The sequence below is a fragment of the Catharus ustulatus genome, assembly GCF_009819885.2.
Source record: "Catharus ustulatus isolate bCatUst1 chromosome Z unlocalized genomic scaffold, bCatUst1.pri.v2 scaffold_29_arrow_ctg1, whole genome shotgun sequence".
In the NCBI taxonomy this organism is placed as follows: Eukaryota; Metazoa; Chordata; class Aves; order Passeriformes; family Turdidae; genus Catharus; species Catharus ustulatus.
In genome coordinates this window covers 531,610-557,435 of record NW_024879446.1, presented here as the reverse complement: position 1 = coordinate 557,435, position 25,826 = coordinate 531,610, and the positions used below count along the sequence as shown (strand labels likewise).

The window sequence follows — 25,826 nt, the reverse complement described above, 5'->3', positions numbered from 1 at the left end:
CAGTATGACTTCAGGCAAGACCCTCAACACCCAGCCGTCGGGATTTGATGTGCTGGGCATCTCCAGGATTTTCTGGTCTTCTGACACACAAGTCTTTGGAGCCATGTAGCTTGCTCTTTGAGGTGGACTCAGAATGGAGGGAATTTGCTCTGAATCTCTCCAACATCTCTTAGTGCAGGTTGCTGCTTGGGAATGGCTGAGGTTGAAATCCTCCAAGGAGAGGTCCCAGGTTTGGTGCCTGGGGCTGTTCATCTTACAGGACCAGCAGTGCATGTGTGTGTGCAAAGGGACCCTCCAATGAAGCCAGCCTTTCAGGAGTTCATTATGATTACACAGTTCATTTCATATAGAAAAAAGATGTACTCACTATTCTAACTCTTAAGGCTGCTTTCTTCCTTCACTTTTAAAGTTACTCCATCCTATTACTTTGCTGAATTACGAATGTATGCCCGTATTGCTGCCTTGATGGTGGAGAGGTGGTATCATTACAAATTTCCTTTTCAACATCTTTGTTTCCATTGTTTTTAAGTACTTTCTGATAAGTTTTTATCGATTTTGATAAATACTTTTAAAAGTATTTATGTATTTCAGATGCTCAGCTGGTGCAAAGGGATGAACTTTCATCAGTTACAGCACAGAACAGTGTTGACTTGCGGCATGCAGGAATCACCCCATTATTCCTTTACTTCACCTGTATTCCATCACATGACCATGCTAAACATCTCTTTATTTTGCACTGCCTCTACAGAAGCCAACAGCAGACAGAGAAAGAAGACAAATTTTAGACAAAATTCCTCCAGGTGAGAACTGTGAAAGATGCATATCTGATCACCTGCATTTTCAAAATAATTTTTCAAGATCAGGCAGAAGCTCCTAATAGTTTGGACCAGGGTGTTCATTTTCCCTACCTGGCCATGAATATTGTTCCGGCAGAATTCGTGTCCCAGCCTCTCACACCACAGCACAGGGAAGCAGCTCCATTGACACCAGAGAAATCCTTTGTGTACACATCAGTGTGTCCCCACCCTGCCTGTGTCTATGACCTTAGCCCATAAAACCCTGATGTGTCCTATGACCTGCTGGACCCATCAAACCTGCAGAATATGAATGCTGTTTGTATAAATTTTAAACAGCCCCTGAGAGATCTTTGCCTACCCTGTGTGAACAAGACATAAATATCAGGATGTGTGTTCAACAATGGAGAAGGACTGAGGGAGCAAACTCTCTTTGCCATCTGTGAGTACCAGAAGCCCAGTGCAAAGCCCTGGCTGCCACAACAGAGAAATTGTCACAAACAAATTGCATTCATCCAGGAGTACCTTACCCACAAATGTAGCTCAGCTTGGTTTTCTGGGTCATTTTCAGTGGGCACACAAGGAACTAACAAGCTGTCAGCTCATCTGTTTTAGTTGCAACTGACCTCCCTTGCTTTCTCCAGCTTTCTAGTCCAGTTGGTAAAAAAATACCATCAGTTCTCCCTAGATGAAAAACATGGCAGCCTCAGAGACCAAGTGGGAGACACAAGCCACGTTCTGAGCAATGGTCAAACTTGGGGAAGGTGCTGCTGTGACTGCCTGGGCTCTTGGCCCGTGTTTCAAGAAGACACAAGGCTGTACCAAACCCAGAGCCAGAGGAGGTGATTACCTTGCCTGCACTAAAGCACAGGAGATGTTTGGGCCAATACAAGCCTATGCTTTGCAGGCACAGATCACTTTTAGTAAACTATCCCTTCCTTCAGTTCAGGTGATGTACGCAGGGGCTGAGTCCAGGCTGGTGTCAGCATCTCTCACCCAGACCTTGTTTGAGGTGCAGGGTTTTCCACTGTTAATGAAGGAACCCACATTACAAATGCAAAGTAACAGGAAGGAATCAGAATAAGCCGGGTTGGAAGGTGGCCTCAAGGATCATCAGCCCAGCACCTGGCCTTGCACAGCACTGTTCCCAGGAGTCCCACCATGTGCCTGAGAGCATTCCAAACACTTCTAGTATCTATGCTCCAAGCAGGTTGGGGATGCTCTTCCAGCACACCAGAGGTACCATCCTGGGGCAAAGTGCTGGTCTCCTGGAAGACACCAGCACTGCCCTCCCCAGCCCAGCACCAAGGCACTGTTCATGCACAGGCAGCACCCACTCCTGACCTATACTTTGCTGGTGTGTCCCGCTGCTTGGCCAGGGCAGAATGCCTGCCTGCCTGCATGGAAACAAAGCCCTGCACCCCTGCTCCTCATCCCAGCACCCTCTGCCCACCCCTTTCAGCAGTGCTGCCTTTTTGCAGTTTAAATGTTCCTTTTTAGAGTGCCTTTTATTTCCAGCTTGGAGAGCAGTGGGACGAGAGATGGGATAGAGATGCTGAAGTAGTAATTTACATAATCTGATTAACAGAGGATTATCCAATGGCTGCTGAACAGCCTTAGTGTGCTTGAGCTAAAAACCTTACTATTCATTGCTCTCACCACCCTGCAGGGCTGCTGCACCTGCAGCACCAGCTAATATTCTCCTGGGGACTTCAAGGAAGGACAAAAGCAGGGGCATATTTTTATTATTATTTGGGGGAGGGTTGAGGAGCTTCAGCTCCTTGTGTGCAGCCCCTAATTGATCTGTCTGCCTTAGTCACCAGGAAGATGAAATGAAAGCTGAGCCAGTTGGCATTATCAGGAACAACCATCACCTTTGAAAAGGGCTAGCTTGTGTGGCTCTTCGCAGGTTCCCCGTAGCCAGTTCAGTGGGGCCCATCCCGGCCTGCCATGAAAGCATGCAGGCACAATTTCCCCTGTACCTTGCTCAGCTGGGAGCAAACCAGACCCAACCCTTGCCCTAGGACCTCTAGGATCATCAAGCCCAGCCATTAACTGCCAAGTCCACCATAAAACATGTCCCTAAGTGCCTAATCTACATGTCTTTTGTATCCCCCCAGGGATGGCGATTACACCATTTCCCTTGGCAGCCTGCTCCAGTGCTTGACAAAGATCTCAGAGGAGACATTTTTCCTGGTATCCAATCTAAATCTCCCCTGACACAATTTAAGGCTGTTTCCTCTTGTCCTGTCACCTGGGAGAGGAGATCAATCCCCACCTTGCTAGGACCTCCTTCCAGGTAATTGAAAGAAAAATAAGGTACTCCCACTCCAAGCCTTCTTTTCTCCAGGCTAAATGTTTCCTGTTCTCATAGTGGAGAGCAACAAACTCTCCTGTAACAATTCAGCAGGCTGGCTGAAAAAAAAAACCCTGAAGGAGCAGATAAATATACCATAAGTCCTTGAACACACTACAAAACTCAGCTCCAAATAAAGGCATCGACTGGGCCTGAGTCCAGCTCTCCTAGAAGGAATGGGGGATGGATGAAATTCAGGTCCTGGCAAGACAAGATGCAGGCAGCATCTGCTGGTTTCAGCAGAAGCAGGTCTGCACCCCAAGTATATTCTCACGATGAAGGGTTGAAACTCCAAACTGAGAAATATGTGAACTCTAGAATTAAAAGAACTGGGGACACAGAGACCTTCAGCTCAGGAGAAAAAACAGATAGTGTGAGCTGGACCTTCCCACAAACATTCGTATCAAAACCAGGGAAAGAGGAAGAATTTGGATTTCCCCCCCCCCACCCCGCCATTATACAGAGGGACATCTGTAAGGCGGGCAACTATAAAGGTTTTAGAACATTCCAAGGATATTAAAACTGGAGTTCCTGGAAGAAAAGAGACACAACCAAATTTAATCCCCACCCCCAGTAGAAATTATGCAATATAATCACCCAAGACTAATTGTGAGTCTTTGTTTCCATCCTCACAGCAAGGTCTGGAGATGCTTTACATATTCACTCGTGACTCAGACTGCTGCTTTTGTCTCTGAAGACCTGCCTGACAGCTGCCATTCACAGATACCACCTAAACAGATTTACAGCTCTGTGTGTCCTCCTTACTCTTACCCACAGTGTGAATGAACAATGGAGCACAGTGGCCTAGTAAAGCAGGGAGGTTGCAGAGTGTGGTGAAGTCATCCTACCTGCTTGCTCATCCAAATTTTCCTCCTCTTCTTAATCAAGAAGGGGAAATGCTTCTGACTTCGGGGTAAAAAACGTAAGAACAAAGGCTGAGAAGCAGCCACCAGGGGACACACTGTGTATGCACAGCCATCACCAACAGAATGGGTTGTTTTTTTTTCAAGGAACTGTGACACAGAGACATGTCCTTTCACTGTTCAGCCCTCAGTGCTGCCTGAAAACAATGACCCCTTCCAGCCTGGCTGACCTGCCAGGCTGGACAGCAATTGCACCTCTGGGATGTGCAACAAGGTGTCCAAGGTGTCCATGGCAGTGGTACCTCCATGCTCCTCAAAGAGGTGTCGGCCAAGATATTTCCATGCTTTGGTGTAATTAATATTCCTCTGTTTAAGAGTTAAGTAGTATGTACAGAAAGGGATAACACTGCATCCTGGGGTACACAAGCTCTCCTGCTTTGAGAAAGATAATCTGTTGCTAAACTAATCCTTCATGCTGTCATCTTCCCAGATGTCAAGAGGAATGAGGAACCAACAGCAACCCCGCTAGAATTTCTCTGTGCCACATGCTGTGGGAAACCTGTTTCCTACAGAGCCTTATTTTTCTGTTCAGCTGTAGCTCTATGAGACCTCCTTACACCTCATGATTGTTGAATCTACACCCTTGTCTCCTGATCAGAAAAGCATTCAAAATGGAAAGACGCAAAAGAGACGTGAAAGCAACTTGTACGTGCTGGTGGGTAAAAGCCAGGCCGCTTCTTCACCTGGTCTTGTTACTTCAATATAGAAAATGAAGGGCTAGGACCTGGTGCAGATCACCTGCCGTCTCATGGTGTCCAGGAAAGGAGAACTTTTCCACAGATCACAGAGACTGCAGAGACAACAGCAGCATTTGTTTACTCTGTTGTGTGTTCCCAGAGAGGGACTTTTATATATATTCCCCAGAGTCTCAGCAGCCAGAAGAAAAACATTTCCTCACAGCTGCTATTACCTTTTTTCCATGCTTCTGTCCCCAGAAAAAGCAGCAGAGCTATTTAGCTGCCATCCATTCCCCATGCACACAAGCTTGACCCACATGAGGTGCAGAAAATACACAGACAGCACAAACAGAATGAAAGAAAAAAACCCTTCTCCTGAGCAGCAGGCACCTTTCTCACAATAAATCTTCACCATACAAATAGCAGCAGCTCCTCCCCAGCAGACAGCAGGCAAAGCTATGGAGCAAAAATCATGCCATGGAAACACGTTCAAATGTCACGGTGCTGAGAGGGAGGGATGCATCTTGTGAGGAGGTTGTGCTGTTCCAGCATTAGGTATCAGCTTAAACATTGACTGTTCTCAAAAAGGTGCCACAAACCAGTGTTCCCTTTCTCCCTTGCCCAGCCATGCTCCTGGCCCCTCCTGGCTGACTCCAGCTCCGTGCAGCTGAACAACTGTTTGGGAGCACAGGACAGCTCAGCTCCGCAACCCTGCGTTATTTATGAGTTTGGAAATCAGAGCTGTTCGGTTCACTGCCAGTAAATGGCAGTGATTGGAAGGAGGAGGGGGGAGGCTTGTGTGCAGCTCTTCATTCTCTATTCCCTGTGAAAAGGGAATCACTCCAGCTAACTGGCCCATGGAGATAAGGATTTCAGACAATCTGCATTAGCCTGATAAGCCAGGTTTGCATTTCATAAAGATTGTTTGTTAAGAACCTCAGTAAAATAAAATACAGTCAGAAGGGCTTATCAGCACAACTCATTTCCACTCACACCACTCTGCCTGTCAGCGCTGACTTTTTTTTCCTTCCTATAAATTAAGGTCCCTGCTTGTGTCCTGGGTCTCTGGGATGGAACACGGACCAGGGAGCAGTGGGGGAGGGCTGAGGAGGACAAGGAAGAATAGCCTGAGACCTCCCAGCTGTGACTGGTCACTGTTAGTGGGAGGGCAAAGTGCCCACCTGGTGGGTGGTTTGGATTTGCCCTTTCCAGGGCAAACCAGAGCAATGAAGGATCAGAAGAGGAAAAAAGAATTTATACACATTTGCCTCTATTTCATATTTTCCCACTTCCTCACAAAAAAAAAAGACCACACTCCCTAACACGTGAAGCAGTGGATGCCCAAGCCCCTGTCAGTTTTTCCTCTTCCCTCTTCAAACAGGTCCTAGTCAGGCATTTTGCTATAAAAGAGCCTTGGTGAATCATTAAAAACTAATAGAACACCCTCTGGTGTTCACCCTTTCATCTCTTTTTTTCCCAGCACCTGCAGTGTTTGTAGGGAGCACACCAAGGCCATTCTGTTTGGACAGTGCTGCCTTTCCAGGAGATGGATGCCCATTTCTGCACATTATTCAGGTTATCACACTAATTCAGATTCAGAAAATCCTTTTCCAGTCCCCTTTGGATGAAGAGTCCCAGAGAAAGGCAGCCACACAAAAACAATTAACAAACACAAGGCCTTCCATGGTTTGACAGCCAGAGCAATTACAAAGTCACTTAATCTGTATCATCTGTTGTTTCCAGCTGCCCTTGCTGCACACACTTTATTAGGGTTTTTTGGCAGAAAGACCTTAGCGAGGCAGAAAGCATCCTGGTAGGGCTTTGCATTTCTACCTTAGTCCTTGCTAAGGCTGTGGAGTAACACAACAATTAGTGCCACAAGTAAGGATGACATCTTTTAAGGACTCCAACCCTCTGCATGAGCCATGAGCACTGGTGACCATCATAAAAGTTGCATTAGCCCCATTTCAAACAGGTTCCTGCTTTTCAGGCCCGTTTGTAGGTGAAACCTGGGCTCATGCGGCCCTGGTGGCAAAGCCTCATCTCACTTCAGTGGAAGTTCTCATGAAACCTCAAAAAGTGAGATGGGAGACGCAGCAGTCTGGCCACCACTCTGGCCAAAATCCAAAGTACCCATCTCTAGGCTCCAGCCAGCCTCCTGCCAGCCTGCCCGGTGAGACATTCATGAGGGCTGGATAACAACCAGAGTGTTTCAGAAATGATATTAGGAAAGACTGGAAGATTTGACTGTCAAAGAAAGAACAGGTAGCAATATTTTCTGGGTCTTTCCTTGTCTTGTTCACAGGAGAAATTGTGGACCTTTACTCAGAGGTTAGAACACCTCCACTGTGCTGGAAGGAAAAGGCAGGTCTCTGGAGGGCTGAGGGGCAGCAGATTAATTGGCCGACTTCATTAGCTGCCTGCAGCAAAGCGGCTGTAAAAGACAAGCAAGGAAGAGGCTAATGATGGCCTCAGCACATTGACCTCAACAACAGCTTTATCTCCCAAGAAATAACAGGGACATCTTCTGACCAAACACCAAATGCATTACAGAGGCATCATTAACTCAGAGAAGTGGCTGCAGCAAACAGGCAGGGGCTAAAGGCGTCAGCAGTGCAGGAAAGTCATCACAGGTGGCTACAGCCAGCACATGGAGGGTGTTTGATGGAGATGGGACCCAAACTCCTTCACTGGTTGTGTTCCTGTGTTTCCAGGTCTGTTGGAGATATGGGGATTGAGTTCACCATTAACAAATCTGCAGATATCACTAGGCTGGGTGTGAGTGTGGATCTGCTGGAGGGCAGGAGGGCTCTGCAGAGGGGCTGGACAGGCTGGATCCATAGCATGGGCTCAGTGGGGTGAGGAACAGCCAGGGGAAGTGCTGGGTCCTGCCCTCAGGTCACAGCAACCCCCTGCAGCTGCAGGCTGGGGGAAAAGTGGCTGGAAAGCTGGGACAGGTCCCTGGGCTGTCCCAGCCGTGGTGTGGCAGCAGGAGCAGGGCAGGGACTGTCCCTGTGCTGGCACTGCCGAGCCACAGCTCCAGTGCTGTGTCCACTTCTGGACCCCTCACACAGGAATTGAGGGGCTGGAGCATGTCCAGAGAAGGGAACAGGGCTGGGAAGGGTCTGAGCCCCAGGAAGGGCTGAAGGAGCCGGGACAGGGGCTCAGCCTGGAGAAAAGGAGGCTCAGGGGGGCCCTTGTGGCTCTGCACAACTCCCTGACAGGAGGGGACAGACGAGGGGTTTGGGCTCTGCTGCCAGGGAACAGGGACAGGAGGAGAGGGAACGGCCTCAGGCTGGGCCAGGGGAGGTTCAGGTTGGACATCAGGAAGAACTTTTTCACAGAAAGGGTGATCAGATTGGGATGCCCAAGGAAGGTGGTGGAGTCACTGTTCCTGAAGGTGTTTAAGGAAAGGCTGGATGTCATGCTCAGTGCTCAGGTCTGACTGACCAGTGATCAGTCACAGTTTGGACTTCATGATCCCAGAGGTCTTTCCCAACCTATTTGATTCTCTTACCTGTATTCATGAGGATCACAGAGCAAAACACCACCACCCAAGAACACCTCCAAATCAAGCCACAAACTGTACTGACATCCTTTTCCCTGTCTGTGCTGGGTCTGAGTCACAGAAACACACTTTTCTTTCCAAGCACAGAGCAAGACACCTCATTTTGGAGGGGTGGGGGCTACATTGCACTGCTGCAGAAGATGTCAGACCCTGGGGCTGAGAAGGCATGCTCCAAGGAAAAAAACACCTCATTTTCTTCCAAATAATGCAGGACACTCCACTGCACCGCTTAACTGGGGTTATAGGGGTATCATCTGCTCACCTCTCATCTGCACAGAGGGGATGGGGAGGAGAATCAGGGGAAAAGATCCTGTAAAACTCACAATTGAGACAAGAACAGTCCAAACACTGAAAACAAAGTAAAATAGTAACAGTGCTGATAACAACAACAACAACAACAACAACAATCTTAGTAGCAATAATAATGAGAGAGAGCAAACCCTAAAAGAAAGTGGTGGACAGCACCCATAGATTGATGTCCATCCCACCCCCAAGCAGTGAACACTCCTCCCAGACTACTTCCCCCAGTCTATACCCAGAACATGATATTCTCTGAAACCCTTGGATTGCTCAGCTCACCTGCCCCAATGGCTCCTTATGCACCTGCCCACGGGTACATAATGAGAAACCAAAACAGGCTTGATTTAGGGCGTGCATTACATAGCAACAGCAAAGATATAGGCGTGTTATGAACATTTATTCAGCAACACACCAGCTACTGAGAAGACTCTGTCCCAGCTGAAACCATGACAATAAATAAAATTTTTCCCAGGGAATAAGACACCAGATGTCTGGTGTCATGGAGGGACCCCTTTCCACATGACACATGTGTACCAAAAATAAAATAATTAATTAAAACAAACCACAAAAAAAAAAAAATCAAAAACAAACAAAACAAACAAACAAAAAAAAACCCCAACAACAACAACAACAACAACAAACCAAAAAAAACAAACAACCCCGCAAAAACAAAACCCCAACAGCCTGGCCTGGCTCCTGTCTTTACCAGCTGTTCCCTGTTTAATCTTCTCTCCCTTTCCATGTTTGTTCAGAAATCCCTCTTCCAGTGCAGCTGGAAAAGGTTGTTGCCAACAGGTGACCAAGCCTGAATGCTGACAATGTGAGATAATTATAGAAACCCAAAGAGCAAACACAGATTTTTCAACAGAAAATGTTCCTGCTGCCCCAATCAGCTCCAGAGACACTGTTCTGGACAGTGGCCGTGATAAAGAAGGGCTAGTGTCAACTCAAGAAGAGAGGCCACACAGTTCAACAGTAACTCCTTGTGGAAGCAGCTTTTCTCAAGAGTTTTGACTTTTCTGACAGGAAGTGGATGGGTGAAAGGCGCTGTAATTACTTGCTTTATGTCAGAGAGAGCCACTTGGCTTATCCTGGTTTTGAAGTGGAAGGGACAGAACTGGCTGAGCTGAGGAAACACAGTGCTATTAAGCACGATTATCGGCTGGTGTAAATTGTCTGCAGTGCCACTTTACCAAAACAGCTGATGTAGGTCAGTGAACACAAGTGCCAAGCAGACTCTGATGTCCTTGCACGTTGTTTCTCAAGTTCCCTTGCTCTGTTCTGCAATTCACAGTATGATAGAAACTGATGATGAAGAGGAAGGAAACAAGCCTGAGCAGTGAGGCAGCTGCCCCTGAGCTTCCGAAACTGCTGTGTGAACTCAGAGAATTCTGCTGAGGAGTAATAAAGGACAGAACCACATCCCTGGGAGCCACTGTACTGAGACAAGCCAGTCCTTGAAAGGAAAGTGTCCGTGTTGTTACACATCTCATTTATCTGTGCAAGGGTATAACAAGTTCAGCTACTACTTTTTCATCTGGAGAGCAGAGAAAGACTCAGCCATACTTCCAGGATCCTCTCCTGCCTATATCACCACAGTTTTGCCCATCTTCTGTGTCTGAGGTTAAAACAGCAGTGTGGTGGAACAGACATGGGCCTTTCTGTCAGAATATTGCTTGTGGACAGGTGAAAAGCATCAGCACCTCCCTCAGACCCCCCCTGCCCTGTGCAGCCAAGCATTCATCCTATGATTGTTCTGCAGCCTCAGTCTGGCTCACACATACTCTTTTTGGAAGAGCTGTATTTATCCTTTTGTTGCAAACAATCACATTTTTTCAAGTGTTCGAGATGCTGCAGTTTTCTCTCATTGCCCATGGCAATTCACCATCACTCCTAGCGTGAGCTCCAGTGTCTGATTCCAAAATGAGATCCTTCCTCAAGCTCATATACAAACGATGATTCCAATTTCCACTTTGTAAAACAAAAAAGTTATGGAATACTACAGAATCATGGGATATAGGAACTCTCTCCACCAGGATTAACTACAGGCAGTCCTTTGCTATAGTCAGCCTTGGCTGGCATTTGTCTGATATGCTCTCAGAGACCCCCAAAGTCACAGGTTTTACATATTTCCACATGTTAAATACTGCAGTTTCTGTGCAGGTGGCATTCCTCCTCCTTCTATATCCTACCACCCAGGGAAAGGGAGCACACTTATTCCTTTCTTTTCTTGCAACCATCGTTTATGGCTTTTGAAAATGGCCTTTTATGGTTCCTTCTCTTCAGGCAATGCTATTTCTTCAGTCTTTCCTTGCTGTTATTCAGGAGCTTTGAACACTTCTCTGTCTTTAACAGATGCACATAAATAACGTGAAAAACTTTGTTTGCCTCAGGGTAGCCAAGGGACTTTGCATATGGCTGCTTAAGACCATTAGGAGAATTTAGGAATTACCCTCCTCTCCAGAGCACTTGCAAAATGAAGGCAGTTAGTAAGTTAAGAAGGTAACACAGAATTAAGAATCTATTTCAGATGAGGCAATTCAGGAGAACCTAAGAGGAGGCATGCCTCAATCTGGCTGTTTCTGTGGGAATGCCAAGGCTTCAGCCTCATGATGTGCAGCAGTTCCATAATGTTCACGCCACACCTAATCTACGTCCAAGCAGGAAATCCGTGGCCGAAGCACAGAGAGTGACAGATGTACAGTGTGAACTCTCTCTGTGCAACTGAAGGATCCTTTATTCTACATGTGGGCATCTGCTTTATTCGGAGTATCTTTATTGTATCCAAGTGTCTTTGTTAAAAAATTGATGCTCAAAGACAGGCAGTCAACAAGGAGTGTAAGAAACATTTCAGGATTTTCCTATGTGCATTATGTCATTGTAACTGCAATGAAGTGTGTTAAATGCTGCCCAAGATGACAAAACAAAGGATGAAACAGCATCACAAGTTGCAAATTAGACCCTCCTTTTAATCAATGTTAAATACACATTTTATCTTCTGAAGAGAAAATATTTTAACCTGAAGAACACCTTAAGGTATAATCAACTATTCCAGACATCCTCCCTTTCAGGCACATGCATTTTTTTTTAATTAGTCTTTTCATCTACAAAGTCAAAAATTTGACAGATTATAATTTTCTGAGAGCATCTTTTCTTTCACTCTTAAAACATTTTCACATCTGAGAAACTCACAGGCTTACTGCATGTTATTACACCAAGAAGTTCAGGACAACAGAGTTACAAACATGAAAACCACAAGGACATTCACTTTTTTTTTCCATTTCAGGGAAAATGTATGAAGAAAATCTACCTGAGAAATTATCCCTTAAAATGTCATGGTTACTTTAGCAAGTGAATTGTGTTAGCAGGATTTTACATCTCTCTCTTCTTCACCAGGCAGAGCAAACAAAGTTACCATCCAATTGCAGAGCCAGCCTGACAAGTCGTTGCCAGAAGCTGAACAAATTACTCCAGTGTTTCAGTGGCAGGAGAAACTGAAACTGAGAGGACTGGCAGGATTGCTGCTGCAAATTTGATGGAACAGTTGGTATTTGTACACATTTCTCCTTTCCCTTAGAGAGAAGCCTCTGTTCTGTGAAACAGAAAATTGTGAATAATCCCCATTTCTATCTACTTGCAGGAAAGCAGGGATAGCTGTAATTTCCTAAAAACTGATCAAGTCTTTTACAGGGAGAACTCAAGGACTGAGACATTAAAACCAGAATTTTATTCCTTTTCATGGGGAAGCCATCCCAGCAGCATGCACCTTCACATTCTTAAACAAGAAAAGACGAATTGAAAAACGTCCAATGTGAATAGTTTCTCCTTCCATTTACTTAGTTTCACCTATCCATTACCAGACACCTCCAAGACGTAAAAGTCACACAGGTTCTGTGCCACAGAAACATTCCACTCCCAAGAGTGACACATTGCCCATGGTAGGGATGTACCAGCCTCAAATCAAACACATTTGAGGTACTCAAAACCCTGGTGTTTTGAAGTCAAACAGTCACATGATCTCCTTTGGAAAATCTCTGAGATTTTCCCATCCTAACCTTCTCTCAAGCTTGAGAATTGAACAGTCTGAAAGTTTTGATGATCCCAGGAATGTCAAAGCCACCTGGCTGCTGTTCACATTTAAACAGTCAACTGCCCATAAGTCCACTACAGTCGTCTCTACTCCCTTTTCTTTCTTGCAGCTTTTCTTTCAGCTTCCCTTCTCCTCAGTTGCTTTTCATCTTCTCTGTTTACCACTTGGAAAAAGCTTGATGAAGGTGAAGAAAATACCTGTTAAGCAAAGGGAGGTAAATGTCTCCTCAGGAAACACATGGGGCATTACAAAGGGAATGGATGTCAATGCCTTTGGGCACTGGGAAATCACAAACTGACAGTTCAGGCATTGGCTCTGCCAGCAGCCAGGGCTCAGTAGATTTGGATGACATTGTCCCACTCATCAATAGGCCAGACTCCATTGTCCTGCACGTTGAAGGGTGAGCTCTTCCAGTCCCATGTCTTCACAGGCACCTTCCACTCCGGGCCGTAATTGGCCTCCACGTACTGCAGGGTTTCGCAGGGCACGTGGACCTTGAGTTCCACAAACTCAGTCCAGCACAGAGTAAACTTGGGAAAGAGATACCTGTGCCAGAACAAAAGGGTACAGTTACTGGCAAAAGGCTAGAATGTACCTCTAAATAAGTTCAACGAGAAAGCAAGCAACTGCAGGAAGTGGCCATGTTCCATTTATACTGTTTTTTCTCTTACACGCTGGACAAGGGTGTTATCAACAGTAACTGGTGAACATTTGCTTCTTGTGCTTAGGAAGGAGCATTCCTAATTCTTCTGTTGCTTGCACTTACATCATTCTGCCACCTATAGGTTAGTCCCTGCCTCCGCTTTGCCGGTTAAAGATGGGATTAATAGTTACCCCTTCTAGAAAGGTGAGGGTGATAATGCTTAGAGGAGTGGCAGTTCACAGCTTGACTAGAACGACATCCTACAGAAGTGTCAGAGGCGAGGTGCTGAACAATACCGAAATCTACCCACTATTCCTGCAGAGGATCACTCCCACTTCTGAAGTTCTGAAGACTTACACACACACAAATTATCCTAAAATTCCTTTTCAAGGGTTAAAAAGAAACCATAAGCACTTCATAATTTTAAAAAAAGGTTTGTACATTTGTATGATGAACGAGAACTTCCCCCTCCATCTTCTTGCAAGCTTGAAGTTAATTTTATTTCTAAGCTCTCAGCAAACAATATGAGAAAACAAAAAAAAAATTTTCATCATGTACTAAGTGGAGGGGGAAAAAAGGGATCAAGCATTTTGTGGAAATATATCCAGAGACTGCTGATTAAACTAAACTCCTATACAAAGTCCTCTCTGCTAAAAACCTACAGAATTAACTCACTTTAAGGATTAAAGCAAACAGTGTGGATTTGATTCCCAGACTGTTTTTGTAGATACTCATTCTCTGCTGGAGAATGCAACTGTCCAGTATTAAACTGGCAAACAAACAAGAAGCCTCAATTGCTGCAACTCCAAGACAATATCAGAAGGATGTATGTTTGTGTCAGGAATGCTAAGGGAAGTGTTTGTGCACATGGAAATGCAAACCACATAGCCAGACTGTGAGTGTTAGAAACCAGCTCTCCAAGGAAACAGAGGCTAAAAATTACTACAAGAAATATTTTAGGGACTCGATGAGAAATGCTTTAGCTCTCCACCCTCTAATTTAGATGTATAGAAAGTATGCCTCTGCAAATATTTAGCTTTCTGAAAGAAAATACCTTCTACCTTTCAGTTCTAATCTTAGGAGAGAACTTCTACCCTTCTCTGTGATGACCTAGTAGCAATCAACATCTCTTCTGACTCTATAATTCCTTTGAAATTGTTAGAGTGGATTTAGGATTCAGCATGAGCAAACAATCACTTCTCTGGCTGACCTTCTCACTTTGATCGTCCTCCAAAATTCTGACAGGGCTGGAGACTAAGCAAAATTAGGAGTCATTCTGGTGTTGCACATATTCAGATTAAGTATGCCAAGTACTCTCACACCACACATTAACAAAAGCTGGATCTCTTATCTGTTTTTGAGGATGTATTTGAAGTAATACATGTTTGGAATTACCTGGATAAGGATTCTGAACAGCTACAGTTGTGACATGGCTCAGGGTGGTAAACAGGCAGTCTTCCTGGGGCTTTTCTGCGTGTATTAAACTAAGAAACTCCAGCTCAGAATTAGACGCTTGGTTTCCTTATGATGCTATGCCTAAGCAAAGTTATTACTGAACTAGAAAGCTATATTTGGAACTTTCAATAAGCTACCACCAAAAATAAGTACAGGCTCCAAGAAAAGGAAAGAGTTTTCCTTTCCATCTTTTCAGAAGATGGAGTTCCAAGAGAGCTGTAATATCCAAGGATACAGAAGCTAGAGTGCAGCACAGGGTCACATTTACCCCCTATTCTCATGCCTTGGTCTAGTCATTATCAAAAAAACAGAGGAAACACATCTCTCAAATATCCAAGGTTTGATGGAATTTTGAAGAAGTGTCAATTCCACTGGCATAGAAACAGCTACTGCAATTTAGATGCACAAGGAGCACAAAGAGAAGGAAAGGCATTTATTGGCCAGCTTGCTTTTTAGAATGCACCACACATGAAAACTGGAACTGCTGCTGTATTCTAAAAAAAAAAACCCAAAAAACTTTGCTACATGATACATTTTCTGTGGGGATATTCCAAGAGGTCTTTCTTCTCAAAACATGCCTTTTGAAGCTGGTTATGAAAATATCTTTCCCAGTCTTTATTTATCACTTCAGAACAAAGATAATTAAGACAAGGATTTGGACATTAACTCCAACTAGATCCAACAGTGATCACTAATTCCCATTAGCTAAATACAAACAAATACATTTCAGGCAAAATATGAAAGATAATTAAATCCAGTAGAAGTCTACAAGGTTTTCAACTAGTCTGCAGCTATCTCCTTCTGAATGAAGGTATGTGATCGAAAGCAATAAATCTAATTACTAAAACCTATATCAGTTTGTTGAGTAGATTGGGAAGCTTTTTTGCTGATTTCATACTGAAAGGTGTGAAACAAGAAACATGGGATCCTATTCAAAATTCCATTTTCAGAACATGAACAGTAAGGTCTGCAGGAATCATCTGTGTTGCTGTCACAACACTACTGTCAACCCAGTATTCCAAATTGCTACCTCCAAATCCCAAATGGTGGGCTTTTCTGTGCAAGGAGAGTTGAGGCTTTTCTGCCGTATTTCCTCATCAAGACAGACACCTAAGGATTAATCTTCTACTACAAAATTTGATTGTGCAATAAACACTGTTGTAGAAACTTTTTCTCATCTTGGGTGTTTACGTAACTGAGAGCCTGTCACAGTCAGACAAGATCTGCTTGACATATGATACACCAGGTCTGCTTTTGATTTCACAAGAGATCTGACATTTACTCTCTAGCAAGGCACAGGACTGTTCTTTCTCTGCTTCATTGGTCTCAGAGTGCAGAAATTCCCCTCTGACATCCACATTTCCACAAAGAGCACAGACTTTGCCGGGCAACAGCACATAAAATAACATCAGTAAACACTAGCTTGTTCAATTTCTTTCCTACTAGTGGTACAAATTCAGTTCTTACTTAAATTTTTTGCCTGATTTGGCCTGAGTTCCTCCATTCCATATGTGGTCATCCTCTTCATAGAAGAAAAAAATATCAAGTTTCACATCATCTTCTCCCTGGAAAGAGAGTTCCAAGCTGTCTTCCACCTGGAAAACAAAAATACACACTGTATATACAAATGAAAATACAAAGCAACTTATGTCAGCAGAAAACAAATCAATTTTCATCAGATATAGAGGGTGATCTCTATTCAAACTGAAGAAAACACAGTAATTCTGCATTATTTTTAAACTATTAAACTCTTCTGCAACTGAAGTCAAAGGTACAAATCGACAGAAATACACACATGAAGTAAAATGTTCATTTCCTGTGTACCTTGCCAAATTTATGCTTCAGTGGCAACCCTGCTTTCTGAAAGGCTGGAATGATATCTGGTTTGTAGTCCCTTATAAAGATTCCCAAGTCCACATCTTTGCTGTGAGGAATGACATTGCACTGCCTATACCAGCCTGGGGGGGGAAATAAAACAGAAAAATCCCAAATTGGTTAATTCAAGAACATAAATTCAACAGAACTAAAGCAACACAAAAATGAACTGTCCTAAGATCACCAGGTAAAAGTCTTTGACTGAGGCTATAAACAAGACTTCTGCCTTTTTCTCAGCATGGGATGAACCACTGCACTTACAGTCATCTCTCTCCCTTCAGAAAGCCAAGAATGCAAGAGAAAACAAAGACAAAATATCTCCAGTTTCTTAATTTAAATGCATTTATATAAAAAAAATAATTTAAATTCTTTATGTGGGTCCAAATCTAATCAGCAGTTAACAGCTACAGGGCCACAGCTGTGCTTCTGATTTTCAACTATTGTTCTATACTGCATCCAAGATGTTAATCATCTTTCAATCACCACTGCAAAGCAAAAAGACACAAAGTGGGACATCCTTTTGTCTGCTTCATTAAGGCATCTTTTAGTAACTGTTCATTCAGAAAATTATATTTCCTAGGATTAAATAAATACAAGGCAAATATGCACACACAAGTTTTCACTAAGTGTTTCAGTAGCAAAGGAATCCTCACCATTGACAAGACACTTCTACCTTCAGCAGAACTAAAAACTTGAATTACCTACTCTAATGGGTTGACATTTTATTAAAAGTTTGTTTTGAAAGAAAATAAATTAATGCAAGCTGCATTTTAGAAGTCAGTGATGAGCATCTAATTGCATGTGAAGAAAAGCAGGGTTAGAGTGTACTTGGACAGCAGAAATATGCACTCATGACTGCATTTTCTAACTGGCACTTTGGTGAATTCCAAGTCATACAAATTAGGGAACTGTTGATTACTTCCTAGCAGGGATGAACACAACACAGATAATTCTAACAACACTAAATGCTCCACTGGAAATTTGCCCAGGATCTCTGCAACTCAGTTTTCTGAAGAAAAAGCAATTTTTCAAGAGCAAAAAGGCCTATTGCAAAACGTTATTACCTTCCAACCCAGTACATTTCCTTCTGTGACATCACAAGCAATGGAGGATGAAGTGTTCAAAGTTTCAGGTGAGTTTAAAAACGCAACACAACACAAATTTTTACCAAGACATGTTCCACTGCTCAGCCAGAACTTCACTCCCAAGTTATTCAGTGTCAGGGCAGCCAGATGAAGCAAGGATTTTGCCTTTTTCCTGAATTCCACTGCATCAAGAGAGACATCATCAGGATACAGCTGGAAGGCAAGAGTAAGCAAGTTACTGTCAGAGAGCAAATGTTTCCGTTCATTTCTTCAGTGTCCTAGGGAAAAATGACCTTAAAAAATTTACTTAACTAATACTTGGGCTAATATCTGTTTTTACATACACAGTCCATTTTCAGAACATGCACTAGAATGACAAGTTGAAATTAAAACTCTGAATCATCAATCTTCCTTTATTTCCTAACCATCAGAATGAACAATCACAGTAGACTAGAATAAGCAAACACGTATTAGACACTGACTGTCAGCACTTGGCAGCAATATGGGTGAGCCCTTGTTCTGCACATGCTGAAGTCCATTCCTGGAATTCAAAGAGAACACAGGGACAGAATCAGTCCCTGCCAGCACATCAAGGCTTTTCCAACCTCCAGAACTCCATGATTAATTTATTTGGCGCCACCAAGTGTCAGAATTGGGTGTTGAGTTTTGAGGAGAACTGCCAAGGAGAAACAGTGTGAACACAAAAATCTTCCAGACAGAGCTGTGGCAAGGTCTGCTGTCCATGAAAAGCCAAAACCAACACGGGAGGCTGGGCAAACATTACCAATCCTAACAAAGGAACAAACATTCGGCTTTGTAATGGATTTCTTCAAGAGCTCTTGGGCAACAAGCAGCCAAAATAAACTTTAGAAAGTCAGCTGCCTATCTCAGTGTTAAAGCTCCAGCAAAGTTCAGTAAACATTTAGGGGCACATTTTCTTTGCCTGTGTTTATTTCTGCCTGGAGGCTGAAGTGGACTATATTTTTCTGTCTGCCACATGTGAAGAGACAACAACCCTTGTGACCCTCCTAGGAGTGGTCCTCCCTTTCCCCAACATCTGAATGACTGTAGACTGGAGCCTCCGGTACCCTTTCTCCTCCTTCCATGTACTCAGAGATGGCTCAGCTTCTAAGATCTGAGTCTGACTGTACAGTCTTAACTGTGAACTTTTCATCACTTTATAACTCATGCCCTTTAGTTAGGACAAAATGTCCCCCACACTGCAGCAGAGACTTTTCTATCTGCTAATCAAGTAGTAAAATCCTAAAAATAATGCTCTGAATAGCGGAGAAAACATTAGCTTACAGTCAGAAAAGCAATTCAATCAGTCACTTTGGAATGTGACCGTTTCAAATAAGCCAAATGACTAACAAGGAACTGCAGGACATTGTTCAAAAAACATAAAATTAAGCACTTCTCAAAACTTCAAGGACTGCCATAAGGACAGTGTTCAGCCATGAAGATACACAAGATCTTCGTTTTATTTACATGAGATCCATTTAATAGTAAGAGTGTGTAAGAACCATGGATGTGTTGGTTCCCTCTTAGAAAAAAAATGTGCTCACAAGTTAAAAAACAAAAAGGCCACGATCCTCAGGTAAAGTTTTGATTTTATTACCACTTAGTAAGCTTTGTAGAATGTGAATCAAGGGTTGTATTTAGCTTTGTGCATGTGAACTGTCCCATTTAGACAAAAAAAACCAAACAGTGGACTGTTCTTAGGCTTGGGTCAATCAGTGGAAACACACATTTCATCTCAGAGAACACCACATGGTTACCACTAACCTGAAAAAAAGCCCGAGCTTCTCTGTACCTACATTCAAGAAATCTAGAGTGGGACATCTCCTCTAGGAAACTGGACGGATTTTTTGGAATTTGAACCTTTAAGTCATCAATGGAAACAAGCAGAAGTTCTGGTCTGCATGGAAAGAAAGATAATATATTACCCTATTTAATTCCTTTACAAACCACATGGTATTTTTTCCTTTAACTCAGATTATAATCTTAAAGCACGTAACTCTGTCCAAATACTGCCAAAACAAATTAAAATTACAAAAAAACAATAAGAGCTTCACCAAATTCCCCACACATTTCAAAACTTTGTTTAAAAAAAATCCCTTCCACCTCCAAACTCCAAGTTCGTTTGTCAGATCACTGATTCCTTTACTGACTCATGACTTGAATTTGCTCAGAGATGCTGTTCAATGCATTTTAAAATTCAGGTTATTTGGTTGTCTAAATATGGGATGCCCTCAAGAATCAAATTTTACTTTGTACTTTGAGGCTATTTGCTTTCAAAAATTAAAAACTATTCCACCTTCATAATGATTGAAGTGGGGTTATTTAACATCTTACGCAGTATACATCAAACATTTAGGCACATAACTCACACAGATTCCATGTTTTAAAAGGATGAAAGAATGGGGTCAAATTAAAGAAAAAAAGTAAAACAGATTTAAATGTGTGAAACATCTTAATATTTTTCTCATTTTCTCAGAAACTATGTTCTCAAACTTTGGGGTCTGAATCATAACTGAGCTGAATTTTAGAATTTGACTACAGGAAAGAGAACAGTTTAACACACAGAGGAAGTAATTTCAGGAGTGCCACAATGGCTTTCTCCTTCCCCTGTTGCGAACTCACTTTTCATACGCCCCAGGGTAGCGACCAAAGTGGAGTTTCCGGAAAGGCACAAACTTTCTGTCCATGTGTTGCTTGAGCCTCAGGGGTCCGTGCCAGAGGAAATTGCCACTCCTCTCATAGAAGACCACCAGGTGAATGGCATGGGATGCCAGTTTGAATATGTAGTGCAAGGGAATTTCCATTCCAGACAGGTCATCCATTCCATCCAAGCGGGGGTCCTTGTTTATAATCTTTAGCCACTGGAAGCCCATCTTCTCAGCAGTTCTAAAAAGACCCACCTGAAAATGAGGAAGACGGAGCAGAGCAGGCTAAAGATTAGGGAAACCAAAATTGAAAGCTAAATGCTTATTATTAACTCACACCATTCCCCATTTTCATTTTTAATTAGGCTTAATTACAAATGAATCAAAAATCTCCAAGAGCTTGAAGACCAGCAACCACAAGCAATTGCAACAACCTTCTTTCCTTGTCTTAAATTTTGTCTTTCAGACTACAAAATAAAATAACAAATAAATATTGTAAGCCATGCTTGGACTAGGTTTGTTCCTTGCAATAGCATCCCACCCTGAACTCTCAAACTAGTCTCTAAAACAGTTCTTCTACCAAATTTGGTATTCCTAAGTACTTGAATAACGACACCACTAACACAAAAATGATTACTCCAAAACTTTCTTTTGTGAGGCAAATAAAAATCTCAACAAACACTGAGCATTGGTCTTAGGCAACAGGTTTCCATATTTCCACAAATAAAGGGAATTAAATTCTGGCTGATTAAAAAAATCAAAATACAAACCATTCAGCATCTGCAGTTTCCCCCCTTGAAATGTTTTGTATAAGCATATCTCATTCCTCTGAATGACACAGAAATTATCACTGAGACACAAAGCAATGGGAAAATGGATTTATCTCAGTGTGCTGCCACACAACTTTAGTCTTAGTTTCTTGAATTCCTTCACAACTATGGGTAAAACAACTGCCTGATCAGGCCCAGAGTGACACCCATCTTCACTCAAGCTCTTCAGTGAAATAGTCACTGACCATTTCAATGTCTCCCGCTTTTTCGAATTGAAAAAAAAGGAAAAATATGTTTGCTATTGGTATTTGTAGTCTATAGAAATTAATCTAATAAATATTTCCAGATTACACTTAATTGATGAAATAATTTTGGATTTAATTTTGTCCCTCATCACATGCTACACACCTCTGTTTTTAACACAGACATTAAAAATGTCCTAACACCACCAGAGAAGCAGAGATACCAACACATTAAATGAAATGTATTAAGTACAAGGATGTGCAAAAAGAGATGCAAACCAGCAAACTATGATAATTTTTCCAGACTTGTCACATCAACACCTGCATTTCCTTCTTGGTAAGTCCCCAAACTCCAGATTCATAACAGCTGCATCTACATTACAGGCATTAAGGTTTTCCTCCTTCCTTTCTAACAGATCTTCTTTCTTTCCTTTTGGCATAGACCCTGACTATCAGTGTTTTGGCGGTTTTTTTTAATATTGCAGGCAGCTTCTAAGAAGTTTTAGCTACAAATTACTCCTAGTGTATCCAGGCTAGTAAATGGGCAACTTTTACCTTAAAATGAAATCACCTCTGCATACAATATTACCACTATATGAATTCAGATATAAATATGAAAGCATTAAGTGACAACATCAAAGAACAGCTGAATGCATTAAAATACACAAATGTGAACTGAAGATGTGCACTTACTTCATGTTTCCATGTTTTGTCCAGTAGTGCAAAGGTAGTGAAGTCTCTTGGAGCACAGAAGTATTTGCATTCTGGGCTGGGGCCATCAGGAGAGCTTCTGATCTGCTCAATGTCTTTATTAATCAGTCCCAGAATCAAAGGATCAATCAAATACACTGGAATATTGTGACTGGATATTAATCCTAGGAACTTCCTAACCACGTGCTGTTTGACAGTGGACAGAAACACCATTTTAGCATTAAAACTCTTTGACAGAAAGAAACCCCAACCCACAGAAAACTTATCTCCCAATACATCCACTGAGTTACACTTCACTTCCACAAAGAGTTGTGAGACTGAGTGGGAAAGTAGGATGCAAGTGCCACACTTGCAGAATTTGGATTCTGGTCTACTCAGGGCATTCAACATTGCATAAGGATTTAAAAGCTTCAGCAAGAAGGTTCTGTGCCTGATGCAAGGGGTTATGAACTTGATTCAGTGGAGAACATCAATCAAGCACATTTAAACATCCATGGCACACAGAAGCCATTTACAGCAGTCACAGCCACCCTGCTACTTAAATGTATTCAACTGTAATATTTTCATTCAATGACTTCTAAGGTCTGGCTTCAGAGAGATGTGAAAACACGAGGATGGGATGTGGGTCAACAACAGAGTTTTGGCAGCAGCATCACCTGTGTGGTACAGGCAGATGCAAGGCCACTCTCATAGTGGTTTCAGCTACGCAGAGCTGAAAGGTAAGTGATGTGCCCGTATTACTTCTGTGACTAAAACTGGCACACCAAAATGATGAACAGGAAAAAAATATGTGCAAAAGTATCCACCTTCCCCATCCATCACTACTACCGTAAAACAGATGCTTTCAGCTGAAACTTAAATAAGTTTAAAAACCATAAAGGTAGAAAGACACGGCCTTGATGTTACATCACCAAGAAACATGTTCAAATTTAGTATTTTGAATACACCACTGAGGAAAACTTGGAGAGCAGCAGGCCCCTGTCAGGGTCATGGAGCATCCTTTATCACTAAAGATCTCAGAAGAGCAAGCTGAACTGTCAGGAGAGCTCTGCCCAGACTGGAAGCTCCCTGTGACTGGGAACCTCACATCTGGTAGACAGCTCCAAGTGGTGTCACCTCCAAGAATAGCAAAGCATTCCTGGCACAAGCAAGCAGTCCACAGAGCAGTTGGTTTGGATTTTTTCCAGGGAAAGCTCTTAACCAGAGCACCTTCCCTCTTGCTCTGCAGAAACCAGGCCTTTAAATGGCCATTCTGCTAATTAGGAACATTATCATATTGCATCCAAACCGAAAGGCAGCCAGCTCCCAGCACATCCTTCTTCTCAGCCATCTGTGCTGTTTTTCCACTGGGAGATCAGTTAACAAAAAGTCTTCTGTAAAACTGTTTCCAAACAAATCCAAACTACAAATATGATACGGGACCTTCTGATTCCCCAGGGTGGGCATTTTGGTTGTGTTCAATCTTGCAAGTCTGAAGCAAGACACAACAAATATCCCATTTCAAGCACCTAACAGCACTCCCAGCCCTGGTCACAAGGGTTGGAATACAGCAGGTGGTGAATGCTGAAATGTGACAGTTTCCTGCTTGGGAAGAGCTTTACAACCCAGCGCAAGCAGATAACAGAACAGTGACCCAGCACGTTAAACATCTGGAGTGGGCAAAGTAGGATTGTGTGACCCAGGACCTTCTCACACCAACAAGAAGCTGCAAGGCAAACCAGCCAATCTGTTCAATACCCAGCCAGAAAGGACACAAAACCCTGGACCAACACTCCTGTCTCAGAAATAACAGATGTTGCTTCCTGAAACATTAATAACACATCTAAGCACTGATTTAGCAAGGGCTGTGAAGCTGTAACTGTTTCTCAATTTTACTTCACACAGATGTTTTGATACTTTTTTTATTGACCAAAGTTACAAAGTGCATCTCTTCATCCTTCAAAGCAGAAAGCGCCCAGGAAGATGACAAGAACTAGATGCTGAGTTCTGAGACTTGTGGAAGAGCAGTATGAACCAGTGACACTGTACATACCCATCTAGTGCTGTCTTGGCCTGACTGGCTTCCTCTGACTTTGGAAAAAGCTGCTCCATTCTATTAAAAACAACAAGAACAACCAAAACAAAACAAAACAAAAATAGAATGGGAAGAGGAGGGAGAAAGAAGAGGAAAAAAACCCCGAAGTTTCAGTTGAATCTTTGTTTTTTTAACATGACATTCAGGGACATTTATCTGCTTTATGGTTATGGCTGGGGTTATGCCTCTGGTCACTCAGTTACAGCACTGAATGTGAAATCATAAACAACTGCTGTGGCTTAAGTATATATAGAAGGACAACACAAGCCTCAGGGACCTCCAGACATGCAAGAATTGAGTGGTGAGGCCTCGGGTTTCCAAGCCAATGTGCCAGCAAATGTAAAACAGGAGGATGACAAACCCATGTCAGGCAAATACCACAGGGGCAAAGACAGGGGGACTGTCCCTCAATCTTTCCAGGAGAAATCCTAGACAATTCAATTTTAAAGACAGCATATTCACGTGAGACAGTCAAGGCAGCTTGTGGCTCAGCTTTCGGCCTTTCAAAAGCACAAGTTGTTTAAAAATCAGAAACAATCAGAGAAAGAGGTTGAAGGTTGCAGCACCACCTGCCACTGACACTGCTGCCAATTAATACGGAAAGAAAAGCAAAAAAAACAAGTCAGAGCACTTGAAAACATACACGGTTCTTCTGTAAAAATAAAGGGAGTTCCTTTGTTGAATCGGAGTTGCAACAGTAAACTATGAAGCCACCAGAGGATTTAATTTACAGTAACATTCACTTCTTTCAGTGTTGCAGAAAATCATTCACCTGGACAGTCCAGGTCAAGTATAAAAGGATATACAAACAGCATTCCAGGTGTAAAAGCAGGATTTAAACTGTAACATCCAGCACTTTAGGAGCACTGAGTCACAAAGGCATAAGACGACTGGAGAAAAAGTTGGGATTTCTCTCTGCCACACCAGTGTTGGAAAACCTGAATCCATCAGATGTTGCCTCCTTTCAGCAGAGCCCTCAGACAGCGCTCGGTGGCACTTCGGTGGCAATAAAAGTCACCGAGCAATGAGAGGTGAGGGTTTAGAGCCGTGGCTACTCCAAGCTGGCAGGAGCATTATTCCCTCCGGGAGAAATCGGAGGGCCCTGGCTGACACAGTGACTGGGATTCCAGGCTGGGAATTCAGACCCGACTGTACCCCTGCCCGCCCCACGTCCACCCTGCCGGCGCTCCGAGCCGCCCCAGGGAATTCCGGGGGCGGGATTCACGCCCACACAGCGCTCCGCACGGAAACGCTGCCAGGCGCCGGGCAGCGCGCTCCCTCTCTCACCTTCTGCGACAGGTAGAACTTGTAATAGCACAGCTGGAAGAGCAGGAAAACCAGGCTGGTCAGCGACAGGAGTGCCAGGACCACGTTCCTGTTGATTTTCTGCATCAGCCCCGGGGCGCTCCGGGAGCCGCTGCCCGGCCGCCCTCACCGCTCTGCGGCTTCAGGCCGGAAAGCGCTGCCGCAAAGCGCCGCCAGCCGTAGTAAAACGCTCCCCCCCCACCCCGCTGTCGTAAACCCCCCTAACAGGGGTCTCTCACCCCACCCCCCAAACCTCCCTCGATCCCCCCAAAATGAGGCGGCAGTAAAACGA

The 25,826-nt window shown here is 43.4% G+C and overlaps 1 protein-coding gene across 1 annotated transcript; it reads right to left on the bottom strand.

Annotated features, from left to right (window-relative positions):
- Positions 1 to 11,566: 11,566 nt before the first annotated feature.
- FKTN (fukutin) lies at positions 11,567 to 25,709 on the bottom strand. Its single transcript, XM_033086513.2, has 9 exons — positions 25,517 to 25,709; positions 24,188 to 24,247; positions 22,138 to 22,341; positions 20,410 to 20,687; positions 19,552 to 19,684; positions 17,850 to 17,979; positions 16,631 to 16,764; positions 16,274 to 16,401; positions 11,567 to 13,254 (listed from the first exon to the last, which is right to left on the bottom strand). The coding sequence occupies exons 1-9, from the start codon at positions 25,619 to 25,621 to the stop codon at positions 13,041 to 13,043; spliced, it is 1,386 nt and encodes a 461-aa protein (XP_032942404.1). The 5' UTR covers positions 25,622 to 25,709; the 3' UTR covers positions 11,567 to 13,040.
- Positions 25,710 to 25,826: the final 117 nt, after the last annotated feature.